A 17,907-nucleotide genomic window follows, 5' to 3' on the forward strand; every position below is an offset into this window, starting at 1 on the left:
GGAAGTATTTGTCGTGTCACCAGCACGACTTCCAAACTAAGGTTCTGTGCGGGAGCGTTCTCCCTAATGTCCCTTAAGGAGCTCCGTACAGTACATTTATTGTTAAAAAATTGTGAACGATATGACAGCTGTAGGCCACCCGTTTCTACTTTCACCTTTGATTCTGAGAAATTGTGACAATTCACAGATATAGGCTATTAAATGCAGGTGCGCTGCTCAGGCAAACCGCGAAAGAAAAAAGGGTAGCTGCTTAATCTGATCTTTTTAGAATTGTATGTCTTGATGTTTTGATCTAACCATAGATCTATTGTCTTGTTTTTGGCTATGTGAATGGAAGTCCGCGTCGATGCCTCGCAAGTCCAGTGTCGCGAGCGGACGTGACATCTAGAAGTCATACCGTATAATAATGGGTTATCACTATCCTCGGGCCGGGCCTTTGATCGAGCGTTTTTACTTTTATTTTATCATTATCATAAATTAGCCTAATCTGAGGAGAAATCTATGCCATAAACAGAAATATTATGGGTCTTTATTACACGGGTCTTCTCAATGCCGTGGAACGCTCCGTTCACTTGCATGGGTCCGGGGATATCTCGGGATTGGATTCTTTATTAATCGAATGGGAAATGCAATAGGCCTATTTTAGGACCGAATCACCGTTGAACTTGTTTCTAATAACATTTCTAGCGAGAAATATACTTTTTACTTGCATAATCTTTAGTCAGTGATTACGTATGATCTTTAGTTTTATAGTTATTAGGAAGATTTTATCGGCTCGCTCGCATGTTTCAATGACGTCAGGTTGCTAAGGACGCTGCTTTCGCTAAACTAGCACACACACACACACACACACACACACACACACACACACACACACACACACACACACACACACACACACACACACACACACACACACACACAATGCATTTCGCTGCAGATATTCCCTCAATTATTATTACTTTCAAAACGTTGGCCAAGGTTGAATATCCTTTTTATTTGGGCTGCTTCTAGGACATTTTGGGTGGATTTTGAACGGTATGTGGGCGGGACGTTTTTTGCAGGACCTGGCAACCCTGCGCTGTTGCCCGGGGTGCTGAAATGCCCCGGGGTGCTGAAATGCTCATTTTTTAATGAATGAAACGTCCATTTGTTGTTATTTACTGTAACAGTAACTACGTTAGCCAGCTAGCAAGATCTGATCGGCTCCCGCCGTAAACCCCGCCCTTTCTACAAATCAGCCAATGAGAAGAGCCTTGGGGCACTAAACTTCTGGCCCCACCGCCGAAACAGAAGCGGGCGCTGCGCACGCGCTTGCTCGCGCAACAGCACCAGTTTTCTACACTGCAGCAGACGGGGCCATCTCGGCTGTGCCCCACCGAGCGGAAATGACGAGACGGAGCAACGAACTATTTCACACACAACTACTACACTACAACAATTGCGTTCATCAAATTAAAACTGCGGACATGTAATTAATTATTAACAATTAATGTATTATTAACTTATGCTCAATGACATTTTTGAAAAAAAAATGAAAAGTATAATCGTGCCCTGCACGGCAGCGTTCTCTGGTGGGGCCGTGCCCCACTGGCCCCTAATGCAAAGACGCCACTGAACTTGAACATGTGTTTTTACAGTATAGCGTGGTGGAGGGCTGACGTATGTTGCCCAACCCGGAAGTGAGCGTCGCCCTGGTTTCCCTTGACAAAAAGCCAACGGGTTTTTCCATTGGATTTTGGATTATTGCAGAAAAATTAGCATCTTTGAAGCACCTCCTCAAAAACTGAAAATAAATAAATAAATAAAAAATATCTGTGCTCCAAAGAACGAAATGTAAACCAATGCATTCTGAATAATAATAATAATACATTTAATTTAGAGGCGCCTTTCAAGACACCCAAGGTCACTTTACAGAGCATATAGTCATCATTCAAAACTATGTAAAACAGACTAGGAATAAAAGAAAAACAGAGGTTAAACATGAAGAATAATAATAATTAATAACACTCAAAGACGCCTACAGTGAAGGGGGGACCTCACTAACCACCACCAATGAGTAGCACCCACTTGGGTGATGAATGGGAGTGTTTCTCCGATTTTTCCATGCTACACAGAACGAAATGTAAACCATGCAAATAAAGACTTCATGTTCATAATCATTTAAATATCATTAATCTCCTGAGTGTGTCGAGTGGTATTCTATTTTTTTCAACGGGGCTGCATCCAGTCACTTGACCGTCATGGTTGCTATGGTGGTTGCTATCGACCGCCCCCTCTAATCCTTACATGGTTCTAAAAACCACGCGGCAAAGGAGCTGCCGTCCATTGTGTTGTTTTTGTCGTAAACTAGGGTCAGATGGTTAACAAATAGACAGATATTCCAAGGTATCCTTAAAAGGCAGCTTGGATGTTTTTATTTTGTGCAGTTTAGACTTCTTCTATAACCTATTTTTGAAAGCAAAACACCAAGCTCATTGATTTAACGAGGCAGGGTTATTTGAAACAATTTATTTAATAAATATTTATGAGAGGTCATTCCTTCTCCTGAGTTTGCTTCCTATTTATGTCTAGTGTACACCCCTACTGTCAGCAAGCATCACCCCCCCCCTCCCCATATGGATTTGGAGAATTGCTGCCACGTCCCGGTGGTGGAGGTATCATATATATGAAAGAGGGCATTCAATTATACTACAATGATCAATTAGGAGGCCGAAGCCCTAAAGGAAGTGATGCAATAGGTGACTGAGTCGACAACATTTAAGTAAGCCTTGGGGTCTCTTATATATCAAAGGGGGTCTCAAAGGACGCATATACGCTTCAACCTGTGGCTTACAGGAAATGACTCAGCAAGTGCTCCATCTTGTTGCACCCACCCAGCGGCTCGCTTGCAAGATTTAGGCCTGAAGTTCTTCCCAGACCTACACCGTAGCCATCCAACCTGCATATCGGAGAATCAGGCCTCTCTGTAATAATGACAAAAAGTTATGAGAGGAATACACATAAACTTTTGTTGTCTCATAAGCGGCGTGGTGTCGGCTGCTTTTGACCTTTTGACCCCAGACTTCTGAGGGAATAGCTGAATCAATTCATTAGTCAATCAGAAGTATGTAAATATCTTCCCGGTGTCGTAAGAGGGCGAACAAGGTGTCCTTCAACATCTACGCTTCCAGGCGATTGCAATGGTGCCACACATGAGCATATTCGAACATGTTTAATGGTAGTAATTAGCTGTCGAAATTGGAGGCCTTAATCAATAATGAGCAGCTATTGATTTACTTTCCGATAGCAATTTGTGACAAATGACATATTATTTAGCATCTACACGTTGAGCTGAGTCCAATGACACCAAGCATGACACTATAGCAAATGTATTTTACATGGTACATATGGTCTAGGACATGATCTCGGTGTGGCAAGAGGGCAAGCTTGATCTCATTGGACTCAGCTTAACGTGTAGATGCTAAATAACATGTAATTTGTCAAGAATCTCCATCGGGAAGCAAATCTATAGCTGGTCATTATTGATAAAGGCCCCCAAAATCGACAGCTAATTACTACCCCGAAACATATTCAAATATGATCATGTGTGACACTGTTGCAATCGCCTCGAAACGTAGATGTCAAAGGACACCTTGTTTTCCCCCTTACGCCTCCGGGAAGATATTTTCATACTTCTAATGGATTGATTCATATTTTAAGGTTCGCGGAGTGAGACTTTAGGCGGCTGCAGCAGAAGTGTTGAGACGAAAGATGATATCAAGACATTTATAGAATATTCCGATTCACATTATGATTCTTCGTCATAACTATCCGACCATCAATCCATCCATAAATAGGAAGCAAACTCAGGAGAAGGAATGACCTCTCATAAATATTTATTCAATAAATTGTTTCAAATAACCCTGCCTCGTTAAATCAATGAGCTTGGTGTTTTGCTTTCAAAAATAGGTTATAGAAGAAGTCTAAACTGCACAAAATAAAAACATCCAAGCTGCCTTTTAAGGATACCTTGGAATATCTGTCTATTTTTTAACCATCTGACCCTAGTTTACGACAAAAACAACACAATGGACGGCAGCTCCTTTGCCGCGTGGTTTTTAGAACCATGTAAGGATTAGAGGGGGCGGTCGATAGCAACCACCATAGCAACCATGACGGTCAAGTGACTGGATGCAGCCCCGTTGAAAAAAATAGAATACCACTCGACACACTCAGGAGATTAATGATATTTAAATGATTATGAACATGAAGTCTTTATTTGCATGGTTTACATTTCGTTCTGTGTAGCATGGAAAAATCGGAGAAACACTCCCATTCATCACCCAAGTGGGTGCTACTCATTGGTGGTGGTTAGTGAGGTCCCCCCTTCACTGTAGGCGTCTTTGAGTGTTATTAATTATTATTATTCTTCATGTTTAACCTCTGTTTTTCTTTTATTCCTAGTCTGTTTTACATAGTTTTGAATGATGACTATATGCTCTGTAAAGTGACCTTGGGTGTCTTGAAAGGCGCCTCTAAATTAAATGTATTATTATTATTATTATTATTATTATTCAGAATGCATTGGTTTACATTTCGTTCTTTGGAGCACAGATATTTTTTATTTATTTATTTATTTTCAGTTTTTGAGGAGGTGCTTCAAAGATGCTAATTTTTCTGCAATAATCCAAAATCCAATGGAAAAACCCGTTGGCTTTTTGTCAAGGGAAACCAGGGCGACGCTCACTTCCGGGTTGGGCAACATACGTCAGCCCTCCACCACGCTATACTGTAAAAACACATGTTCAAGTTGAATGATAATGCATGAATTTATTCTTTATTCTGCCATTGAATTTATTTAAGGGGGGGGGGGGGGGGGGGGGGGGGCATACAAGTCTTTTGGCCATAGTGGATCCAGATCTGTTCCGGAGCATTTCAGCACCCCGGGCAACAGCGCAGGGTTGCCAGGTCCTGCAAAAAACGTCCCGCCCACATACCGTTCAAAATCCACCCAAAATGTCCTAGAAGCAGCCCAAATAAAAAGGATATTCAACCTTGGCCAACGTTTTGAAAGTAATAATAATTGAGGGAATATCTGCAGCGAAATGCATTGTGTGTGTGTGTGTGTGTGTGTGTGTGTGTGTGTGTGTGTGTGTGTGTGTGTGTGTGTGTGTGTGTGTGTGTGTGTGTGTGTGTGTGTGTGTGTGTGTGTGTGTGTGTGTGTGCTAGTTTAGCGAAAGCAGCGTCCTTAGCAACCTGACGTCATTGAAACATGCGAGCGAGCCGATAAAATCTTCCTAATAACTATAAAACTAAAGATCATACGTAATCACTGACTAAAGATTATGCAAGTAAAAAGTATATTTCTCGCTAGAAATGTTATTAGAAACAAGTTCAACGGTGATTCGGTCCTAAAATAGGCCTATTGCATTTCCCATTCGATTAATAAAGAAACCAATCCCGAGATATCCCCGGACCCATGCAAGTGAACGGAGCGTTCCACGGCATTGAGAAGACCCGTGTAATAAAGACCCATAATATTTCTGTTTATGGCATAGATTTCTCCTCAGATTAGGCTAATTTATGATAATGATAAAATAAAAGTAAAAACGCTCGATCAAAGGCCCGGCCCGAGGATAGTGATAACCCATTATTATACGGTATGACTTCTAGATGTCACGTCCGCTCGCGACACTGGACTTGCGAGGCATCGACGCGGACTTCCATTCACATAGCCAAAAACAAGACAATAGATCTATGGTTAGATCAAAACATCAAGACATACAATTCTAAAAAGATCAGATTAAGCAGCTACCCTTTTTTCTTTCGCGGTTTGCCTGAGCAGCGCACCTGCATTTAATAGCCTATATCCGTGAATTGTCACAATTTCTCAGAATCAAAGGTGAAAATAGAAACGGGTGGCCTAAAGCTGTCATATCGTTCACAATTTTTAACAATAAATGTACTGTACGGAGCTCCTTAAGGGACATTAGGGAGAACGCTCCCGCACAAAACCTTAGTTTGGAAGTCGTGCTGGTGACACGACAAATACTTCCAATTGAAATACATGGGTTTGGAATTTGTGCTTGTAAACACGAAAAATTTGAAAATACGTGATCCTGAACACGTTTCAATAGATTAAATAACATGACAGTGTCACGTCTTTTCGTGAGACCGGGTTGCATGACCATGACTACCATCACCATGACTACCATAACCACCATCATCCCAATGACGACCATCATCATCACAACTATCATCTTCATCATCCTACTACCACAATCACCACCATTATCCTCACCAGGGTAACCAGGACTTTCGCATCCAGACTACGGCAGACTATCCAGACTGACTACCATCACCATCTTCACCACCATGACTACTATCACCACCCTCTTGACTAGAATACCCATGACTACCATCACCATCACTACCTCCATCACCAGCATCAACTAAATCAATATTGCGTAAACAAAGAATGTGTGTGTGTGTGTGTGTGTGTGTGTGTGTGTGTGTGTGTGTGTGTGTGTGTGTGTGTGTGTGTGTGTGTGTGTGTGTGTGTGTGTGTGTGTGTGTGTGTGTGTGTGTGTGTGTGTGTAGGGATGCAGCCATTTGCACCAGTAGGACGCCCCACTGCAGTTCCATCGCCCACATCCAGGGAGTGCTGCAGCAGCTTGATGAGGCCCAGGCCCAAATGGAGGAACTGTTCCATGAACGCAAGATCAAGCTAGATGTCTTCTTGCAGCTACGCATCCTCCAGCAGTACACCCTGGAGGTAGACCAAGTAGCTCACTGGCTAGATTCTAAGCTGAGCTAACATATCCTACAGCAGTACACCCTGGAGGTAGACCAAGTAGCTCACTGGCTAGATGCTAAGCTAACACATCCTACAGCAGTACACCCTGGAGGTAGACCAAGTAGCTCACTGGCTAGATTCTAAGCTGAGCTAACACATCCCCCAGCAGTACACCCTGGATGTAGACCAAGTAGCTCACTGGCTAGATGCTAAGCTGAGCTAACACATCCCCCAGCAGTACACCCTGGATGTAGACCAAGTAGCTCACTGGCTAGATGCTAAGCTCACACATCCTCCAGCACTACACCCTGAAGGTAGACCTAGCAGCTTACTCGCTAGATGCTAAGCTAACACATCCTCCAGCACCCTGGAGGTACACAAAGTATCTCACAGACTAGATGCTATGCTAAAAAATCCTCCAGCACTACACCCTGGATGTAGACCAAGTAGCTCACTGGCTAGATGCTAAGCTAAGCTAAAACATCCTCAAGCACCCTGGAGGTAGACCAAGTAGCTCACTGGCTAGATGCTAAGCTAAGCAAACACATCCTCCAGCACCCTGGAGGTCGATCAAGTAGCCCACTGGCTAGATGCTATGCTAACGCTGACTAAGCTTCCCCTCCAGGTGACAGCAGAGCTGGATGCGTGGAAGGAGGACCTGTCCCGGCAGGCGGGCGACGCTGGTTGCCCAGCGGGGGGCGGGATGTCTGCAGGGGTCGTGGCCGACGACGTGGGCGTGGCCGAGCAGCGTCTGAAGAGACTCACGGAGAGGAAGACGGCCATGAAGCACATGACCTACGAGGTCCTTCAGCAGGGACAGGACCTGCACCAGTACATAATGGAGGTCCAGGCCTCAGGTACATACACTACACAATAGACACACTATGCAAACACTATACAATATACACACTACATAGACACACACTGTACAATATACACACTACATACACACATCTGTACCAGGGCAGCATGAAGGTCCAGGCCCGAGGTACACACACACACTGTACAATATACACACCACATAGACACACACTATACAATATACACACTATATAGACACACAGTATACAATATACACACTACATAGACACACATTGTACAATATACACGATACATAGACACAAACACTATAGGCAAGGCAAGGCTTTATTTATATAGCACTTTTCATACACAAGGAGGACCCAAAGTGCTTCACATTGACAACAGTCATACAATAAAATGAAATAATAAAATAAAACAGATACGTCAAATAAAATAACGGCAAAGTAAAAAGAAAAGCATTGTGGAAAGTACAATGTATTTAATATTTAGCAGAAAGCTAAAGCAAACATAAAAGTATTCAGTCTGGTTTTAAAAGTAGTCAGAGTTTGGGCAAGTCTTAAATCCTCAGGGAGATTATTCCAGCTTTTTGTTGCATAGTAACTAAATCCTGCTTTCCCATGCTTCGTGTTTACTCTGGGGATAATTAACTGATTGGTCTCAGAAGATCTTAGTGGTATAGATGACTTATGTAATGGAAGCATTTCAGTTATATACTTCAAACCCTAAACCATGTAGGGATTTATAGGTGAGCAGCATGATTTGAAAAAGAAAAAGATTATCTGACATACAGGGAACCAATGTAACGATTTAAGAATTGGTGTTATATTTTCAAATTTATTGGTCAAGTTAGAACTCTTGCAGCAGCGTTCTGAACAAGCTGTAGTTGTCTTTTTTGGGAGAACTGTAAGGAGACCATTGTAGTAATCAAGCTAACTAGTGATGCATGAAAAAAAAAATCTAAGTCCAGGGTGGACATGAGCCCTCGAAGTCTTGCTACATTTTTAAGGTGATTATAGGCAGATTTTGTAACTGATTTGATGTTACTGTCAAAATGTAAATCTGAATCCATTATGACCCCTACATTTCTGGCATTGATTGAGGTTGCCTTTCCAATTCAGCCCCAAAGACAATTATCTCGCTTCTGTCCTCAGGACAGATATTGTTATTTTGCATGATTTGCCCTAGTGGGAGCATATAGATGTTGAATAACGAGGGTCCTAAGAATGAACCTTGAGGAACTCCACATGTCACATTGGTTGGTTCTGATAAAAAGTTGCCAATGGAAATAAAGTAGTTCCTATCTAGTAGGTAGGACCTAAACCAATTTAAGACTGTGCAGCACTGAGGTCTAGTAGCATTAGTATTGAGATTTTGCCGGATTAAGACATGTTTTTTACAACTTTAATGAGGGTGGTCTCGGTGCTGTGAAGTGGTCGAAATCCTAATTGGAACGTGTAATAGCAGCCAGTTGATGCCAGGAAGTGATTAAGTTGCTGGAAGAAAACTTTCTCAATGATTTTATTTATGAAGGGTAGATTCGATGTTGGTCTGTAATTGTTAATAATAGAGGCATCTTGGCTCCTTTTTTAAAAGGGGATTAATAACTGCAGTTTTAAAAGCTTTGGGAAATTGCCTGATTTGAGAGAGTTGTTAAAGGGACACTGTGTAATATTTTAAGTCATTTATTACCTCAAATCAACGTATTCATTCATAAATAAATCCTCATTGGTGTAAAATTATCTCTGCCAAAAATCTCACTCATCCTCCTGAGCGAAGAATAATGAATATGTAGTTACATAGGACGGGTAAGCTTCATGGAGGCTTCCATGTTCTTCCGGTCTATGAACTGCCGAGAGGGACAAAAAGCACTACGTGGAACAGGAAATGCAAACGCGTTTTCACTCTGAGCCAGCGTCAATGATGACTGAATTAATTCACCATCTTGCTCGAGGAATAATTACTCATACATCATTAGCTTACACTAATGATTTAATGCAGTTTGAAATTTGTTTGAAATAACGAACCTCATCATCACTCGAATGACTCGATGAGATAGTATTGGATGTCATGACACAGCTTCTTGGCACATACTGCCCACCGTAGTTTTTGAACAAGCGAGCACTATTAGTTTGAATGCAATATACAATTGTACCACTAGATGGGAGTCATTTTTACACAGTGTCCCTTTAACTATTTGCAGTATGTCTATTGCTAGGCAATCAAAACATAATTAAAGAGGTTGGTAGGTTAGGTATCAAGGCAACATGTGGATGGCTTTAGTTGTGTCAATGTTTCCACAAGAGTTTTAGAGTCAATGACATTAAAGCATGTCATCATTGCCACGTTACTTTTGCCTGAACAGGGTGGTAGTCCAACATTTTTGTTTGAAGTGGAGATATTGATTGGGCGTCTGATGCCTTCAATTTTATCAGTATAAAATACTGCAAACTGTTGTGGGGTGTGGGGTTAGTCAGTCGGTCAACAGTTGCAAATAGGGTTTTTGCATTATTAGGGGTCCTACGAAATCCGTAGGAACCCTATTGTAATCGTTAGTATTATTAGGGGTCCTACAAAATCCGTAGGAACCCTATTGTAATCGTTAGTATTATTAGGGGTCCTACGAAATCTGTAGGAACCCTATTGTCATCGTTAGTATTATTATTAGGGGGTCCTACGAAATCAGTAGGAACCCTATTGTAATCGTTAGTATTATTATTTTTTTCCTGAAAAAATTGGCCATATCTCAAAAACTACATGGTCAAAAGTTCTGAACATTGGCAGGCTTGTAGAACTCGTGAAATGAGGGAGTGATAACAAGGATGGGCCAGAATGAACTATAGGTGGCGCTATAACAATCATTTGAAGTGCAACATACTCAACAGGCTGCCATTTCTACTAGGAAATTGCAATATGTGTGAAACTTGTTATGCATGCAACATTTGCCAGGATGAACAACTTTCACACTGCAACCCATATGGTCAGAACATTTGGATATAGTGCAGTGACCACAACTGGACAAAACACTCACACATTAACTCCTTTGGCGCCAAAAGTAGTAAAAGCTGCAAACTCGGCCCACATATACTTGGTGACTGTGGAACTATATGGTGTTAAATTCATAGTAAGGCCGAGGACGGCAGATATATACATTTTAAAGTGAAATACTTGCATATCTCCGATGTTTAAACAGCTCTAACATTGCGTCAAAAACACGTAGGCTCGGCAGTCGAATATGGCTAAAAAGGGTAGAGTCCATAGTATACCCATGCCAAACTTCAAGTCGTATCTGAAAATAGCAATTGGATGCATTTGTTTGAAGTTGTCTTTCTGAACCGTGGCCATTCTACAACGCAGGCTGGGCCTTAAAGCGGTTCATACTTAATAAAAAAAAACGTCAGTTTGACAGTGGATTTTGACACAGTATGCAATAGAAACATGGTTGGTGGTTGTTTTGATATGTTGACTTCCAGTAAAGAGATAGGGTTAGGCTTAGGGTTAGGGTTAGGTCTTAGGGATAGGGTTATTGTTAGGGTTAGGCCTTAGGGTTAGGTCTTAGGGATAGGGTTATTGTTAGGGTTAGGCCTTAGGGTTAGGCTTAGGGTTTGGGTTAGGTCTTAGGGATAGGGTTATTGTTAGGGTTAGGCCTTAGGGTTAGGATTAGGCCTTAGGGTTAAGGTTAGGCCTTACTGTGCATTCACACCAAAAGCTGCAAAGCAATTTGAGTGATAAACGCCCATTCACTTTCTATTAGACATGATCGATAAAGCGATATGAGCGATAAAACGCTTGAGCGATAGCTTTAAAGCTGTAAAACTGTAAATGAGAGTTGAAAACAGCTCAACTCTATGCAACTCTACTAGCGTTTCGGCTGTAAATGACCGGCAGCCAATCAGAATGTAGATGTCTCTCGCCGGCGTGGGTCCCAGTAAAAATACGCGAGAACTTTAGTTCCTAGGTCCTACCACACATTTGTTCCTTCATCATGGTGAGTGAGAGAATAATTGCGGCTATTGCCGGGCATCGTATTTTCCGGCGATTGCATAGCCAATATGGTCTTATTATAGCCCGATCATTGACTAAAAAACGAAAGTGAAATATGTATGAAACTTGTTATACATGCACCACTAGTCATGATCAGTGTTGGGGCAGTTACTCAAAAAAAGTAATTAGTTACTTATTACTAGTTACTTCTGTAAATTGTAATGAGATTACTTTACTAGTTACTGCATTTGAAAAGTAACTTCACTACTTATTACTTTACTTCGCCGTTTCTTAATTTACTGTAGATACACACATAATATAAAAAAAACTTAAGTTTGACAGTGGATTTTGACACAGTATGCTCTTAGAAACATGGATGGTGATTGTTTTGATATGTTAACGCCCGTTAAACCAGATTTTAAGGCATACTAATGCCATGTTACCATACTGACCAAGCTCACCATACCTCCATGCATGGAAGACTTCTATTTCTCAAAATACACGCTAATCTGCCGTTGGCATTCTACGGTCATACTGTCGGTCATATGGTCATATTGTCGATGAAACGGTCATACTGTCGGTGAAACGGTCATACTGTCGGTCAGACTTCATACGGTCATACTGTCGGTCATACAGTCATACTGTCGGTCGTACTGTCGGTTATACGGTCATACTGTCGGTCATACGGTCATACTGTCGGTCATACAGTCATACTGTATGACTGTATCGCACACAACGTCTAACTGATCACTGTTTTGATTTTTTTTTTTTTTTTTTTTTGTTTTGTCTTGTTTTTGTTTTATTTATTTCTTATTGCTTATGTTAATTAATTTATTTATTTTTTCCACAATGTCTTGTTTTTTAAAAAAAATGTATGATGACTATATGCTCTGTAAGGTGACCTTGGGTGTCTTGAAAGGCGCCTCTAAATGAAATGTATTATTATTATTATTATTATTATTATACTGTCGGTCATACTGTCGGACATACAGTCATACTGCCGGTCATACTGTCAAACGGTCATACAGTAGGACACCTTCATGGTTGCTTGCAACTATATTTAGGATTGGTTTTAATGATATTGGAGAAAAATGTTTCTCAAGCAATTTTTTACTCTAAATTGTAGGCACGGAGGCTCTCTTTATAGATGTCATGATGAATAGGAAGTTTTGTTTTAAGCCAGATGCGTAAAACAACAAACCTTCCTGCATTCTTCTTTCTTGCCTATTACCGAAGTAGGTTTTCTCCAGGGAGCCTTTTGCTTTCCAGAAATGGTTTTAATCGGATACCAGAAAATTGCAATTCCATGTAGAAATGGCTGGCGTGTGTTTTGTGCTCATACTGAAGTGTTTGCATTCACACTGTGCGCATTGGAAGTAAGTAGATTACAAAGTTTTGATCTGTTGCTTAAACAGTTTTTCGGCACATACCACGGAAAATCTTCTGCATTCTGTGTTCAACATCAACCTTCAACCACTTCCTCTTTAAAGTTGGATATTGATGTTCAAACGCAGCATCCTTTGCAAAACTAAAAGTATTAAAGGAATAGGAGCCCAACTCAAGCCCAAAGACACCAGAGAAGAACAAAGAACTCAAATGTCTGACCCTTTTCCATTGAGACAACACTTGTCTGTTTAAGGTCCAATGGCATGAAAAACATTTCTAACATTAATATTAGTTCCCCTAGCCTGCCTAGGCTCCCCCAGTGGCTAGAAATGAAGTCAGGTGTAAAACGAGCATCAGGTATCCTGCTCCGCCTTTGAAAAATGAATGCTCAGACACTCTGAATTTGGTCCCATATGTCGCCATAAGAGGCCAAGTTAAGTCCTCTTTCTCTGCCTTGCCCACCCAGAGAATTTGGCCCGCAAATGAAAAAATTATGTACGACCAGATTGAACCGCGACATGGAGGAGCAAGGGATTGTTGCCCGCGATTTTTGATCGGGATTGTCTCCCGCCTGAGCCCCGCCCGAAAATCACGGGCAACAATCCCTTTCTCCTCCATGTCGGCGGTGGTGCTCCACCGCCGCCGAGATAACCCCCACTACGATTCTCGTTGTGGAAGTACCGGGAGTCCGCAAACAGCAGAAATCCCTTTCTCCTCCATGTCACCGCTCAGTCTGTATTTCAGATTGACGTGGAAGTGGAAGAACCAGAGACCTCGGACACAACCCGACACAGTTGTTTGAGATTCATAATATAATCCAGTGGCGCACATAATCCTTTGGCTGTGATAATATATATTATATCATATCGATATCTATATATTATATCATATTGTTTAGATATAGAGCTCCAGGACTCCCGCCGGAGCACCCGGAGTGTTCTAGAATATTTACAGAACACGGCCAAAAAACACGGCCATGTGCCTCGGGATGATATTATGAATCCGAGCCATTGCGAAACATCAACTGTAAACAGTAGCGCATGGTACCGTGGCCACAAGCTGCTCAGGGCCACACCCCCACCCTCAACCTTGACCCGCCTCTAAGAAACGGCACGTTTGTGGAAAGCTCATTGTGGGACTGGCTCGTATTGGCTTTAATCTGCACCAAGGCTGAATTTCTTGAACGTCTTCAAGTACTGTATTAGGGGCCCACTAACACCTGCATAAAAGCATACATAAAGTAGCATGCCATGGGAGCTTTAAAGTAGATTTGATGGGGCCCAGCAGAATATATGGAGGGAGGCGGGCTACTGGAGACATGGAACAGGAGATAGACATGGAACAGGGATCTCTGCCGAATAGACGGATTATAGAACCAGGACCCCAACGTACTGAACCGTGAGTTCAGTAAACCATTCTAATTCACACGATGCTGATGGCTCTCTCTCCCCAGCCAGTGTTGGGGGTCTTGGCAGTTATGGATGTTTTTATTGGACTTAATTATTTGATACCCACAAAAGACAAGTCACAAATATTTATTTATAAATTATGTCCATTATTTGTGAAAGGCTAATGCCTAATACACACTGTCATAAACAATACTTACGTCTCTCTCTCCCCCTCTCTACCTCTCCCCCTCCAGGTATGGAGCTGACTAGTGAGAAGGAGCCCGACCTGGCCTCTCAGGTGCAGGAGCTGCTGGAGTTCCTCCACGAGAGGCAGCAGGAAGTGGAGCTCAGCGCCGAGATCAGCCACGCCCGCCTGGAGCAGCACCTGCAGCTCACTCACCTACAGGCGGAGGTCCAACAGGTAGGGAGAGGGGCCCGTATCACACTTGTAGTCATACAGGTAGGGGGAGGGGCATGTATCACACCTCTAGTCATACATGTAGGGGAGGGTCTTATATTGCTTGTAATGTGAGGTGTAGTAATATGACGTTTGTGTTCAAGGAGGAAGCAACCTAAATAATGTCTACTCTGCTAGTGTAAGGCTAACAGGTAGGACGGTCTAGGTAGGTAATGAATGTGCATCTCTAGGTATTGGGATGGATCCGTAACGGGGAGTCCATGATGAACGCCAGCCTGGTGAACGCCAGCTCTCTGTCTGAGGCAGAGCAGCTGCAGAGAGAACATGAACACTTTCAGATGGCTATAGAGGTACACGCACGCACGCACATGCACACACACATATACACACACACACACACACACACACACACACACACACACACACACACACACACACACACACACACACACACACACACACACACACACACACACACACACACACACACACACACACACTTATGCACACACTTATGCACACTAGGATACGTTGCACAGCGTGTAACCTTGTGTGGATAGAAGTTTCTGCTAAAAGACTTTCTCCTATTTCTCCTCAGTCCCTGTTCCATGCCAATTCCCTCCAGAAGACCCATCAGAGTGCCCTGCAGGTCCAGCAGAAGGCTGAGGTACAGCTCCTCTCTACCTCTGGTGTCTCTCCTCCTCTCTACTTACTCCCATCATGATGTGTATTTCAACGTTATTATAATCTAGACCTGGTCTCCTGGCTCTCAGGATCCAGACCTAGTGTCCTGGCCTTCAGGGTCTAGACCTTCTGTCCTAGCCCTCAGGATCTATACCTGGTGTCCTGGCCCTCAGGATCTAGACCTGGTGTCCTGGCCCTCAGGATCTAGACCTGGTGTCCTGGCTCTCAGGATCTAGACCTGGTGTCCTGGCTCTCAGGATCTAGACCTGGTCTCCTAGCTCTCAGGGTCTAGACCTGGTCTCCTAGCTCTCAGGGTCTAGACCTGGTGTCCTGGCTCTCAGGATCTAGACCTGGTCTCCTAGCTCTCAGGGTCTAGACCTGGTGTCCCTCAGGATCTAGACCTGGTGTCCCTCAGGGTCTAGACCTGATCTCCTGGCACTGTAATGACAAGGTCATCCTTATCTTGTCTTTGAATGGATACGTTCTCTCCTCTCCCCTGGAGAGACCAGGTTGTGTAACTGGCGGGTAACCATGGTGTGTAACTCCTCATGGTGTGTAACTCCAGGGTGTGTAACTCCTCATGGTGTGTAACTCTAGGGTATGTAACTCCTCATGGTGTGTAACACCATGGTGTGTAACTCCTCATGATGTGTAACTCCTCATGTGTGTAACTCCTCGTGGTGTGTATCTCCTCATGATGTGTAACTCCTCATGGTGTGTAACTCCTCATGGTGTGTAACTCCCGGGTGTTTTACTCCGTGGTGTGTAACTCCATGGTGGGTAACTCCATAGTGTTCAACCATGGTGTGTGTGTAACTCCTCATGGTGTGCAACTCCCGGGTGTTTTACTCTGTGGTGTGTAACTCCATAGTGTTCAACCATGGTGTGTGTAACTCCTCATGGTCTGTAACTCCAGGGTGTGCAACTCCAGGGTGTTTAACTGGTGTGTAACCATGGTGTGTAACTCCTCATGGTGTGTAACTCCATGGTGGGTAACTCCAAAGTGTTCAGCAATGGTGTGTAACTCCTCATGGTCTGTAACTACAGGGTATGTAACTCCAGTGTGTGTAACTATATGGTGTGTAAATCAAGTGTGTGTGTGTGTGTGTGTGTGTGTGTGTGTGTGTGTGTGTGTGTGTGTGTGTGTGTGTGTGTGTGTGTGTGTGTGTGTGTGTGTGTGTGTGTGTGTGTGTGTGTGTGTGTGTGTGTGTGTGCGTAGGTCCTCCTGAAGGCGGGGCACTATGACCCTGAGGCCCTCCGTGTGTGTGCAGAGGAGGTGGCGGTCAACTGGCAGCAGCTGATGCTGAAGATGGAGGACCGCCTGAAGCTAGTCAACGCATCAGTGGCCTTCTACAAGACCTCTGAACAGGTACACACAAAACCCTACACACACTATACACACACCACACACACACACGCACACGCACACGCACACACACACACACTATACATGCTGGTCATCGCATCAGTGGCCTTCTACAAGACATCTGTAAAACAGGTGCACACAAAACACACATACTACACAATACACGCACCAATGCACACACACACTACACAGACACACTACTCACACACTATACACACACACACTATACATGATGATCAACGCATCTGTGGCCTTCTACAAGACCTCTAAACAGGTATACACTGCACACACCCACACCCACACACACACACACACACACACACGCACAAACACTTTACACACAAACTACACACACACGCACACTATACACACACACACTACACACCCATACACACACACTATGCACACACACACACACACACTATACATAGTAAACACACACTACACACACACTCTACACACCACACAAACACACACACACACACACACACACACAATATACACACACACACGCACTACACACACATTCACTATACACACACACTCATTATACACACACACACACACTGTACACATACAAACCCACACGCACACACACACAAACTATGCACAGACACACACACACAAGCAAAAGTCGACAAATCGAGATTAAAGTCAACATAATATTTCATCTTTATTCTCGACATTTCGAGTTTAATCTCGACATGTCGAGATTAAAGTCAACATGACATTTCAACTTTATTCTCGACATTTCGAGTTTAATGTCGACATGTTGACTTTAAAGTTGATTTGTTGACTTTAATCTCGTCACGGCAAAAATATTTATTTTCTTCATGTGTGGCCCTAATACTCATAACCGATGTTGTATAGAGTCTTATGACAGATGGAATAAAAGACATTCGGAAACATTCCTTTTGACATGCTGGGTGTAATAGTCTCTTGCTAAAGGAACTGTTGTGTGCTGCCACTGTCTCATGGAGAGGATGAGAGGAATTGGACATGATGGATTCCAATTCGTCCAACATCCTCCTCTCCCCTACCACCTCAACACGCTCCAGTGTACAGCCCAGGACAGAGCCAGCTC

General features: G+C 43.0%; 1 protein-coding gene across 6 annotated transcripts in view; it reads left to right on the forward strand.

The window, feature by feature from the left end:
• kalrna (kalirin RhoGEF kinase a) overlaps nt 1–17,907 on the forward strand; it is a 186,035-nt gene that overhangs the window by 59,790 nt on the left and 108,338 nt on the right. For all 6 annotated transcript variants that reach the window (XM_060074643.1, XM_060074646.1, XM_060074645.1 and 3 more), the window contains 6 exons: nt 6,583–6,757; nt 7,404–7,635; nt 14,610–14,776; nt 15,004–15,123; nt 15,372–15,440; nt 16,677–16,826. In XM_060074643.1, coding sequence (XP_059930626.1) covers nt 6,583–6,757; nt 7,404–7,635; nt 14,610–14,776; nt 15,004–15,123; nt 15,372–15,440; nt 16,677–16,826 — 913 coding nt within the window. The remainder of the gene's footprint in view (nt 1–6,582; nt 6,758–7,403; nt 7,636–14,609; nt 14,777–15,003; nt 15,124–15,371; nt 15,441–16,676; nt 16,827–17,907) is intronic.

This window comes from Gadus macrocephalus, chromosome 16 (assembly GCF_031168955.1).
Source record: "Gadus macrocephalus chromosome 16, ASM3116895v1".
Taxonomy (NCBI): Eukaryota; Metazoa; Chordata; class Actinopteri; order Gadiformes; family Gadidae; genus Gadus; species Gadus macrocephalus.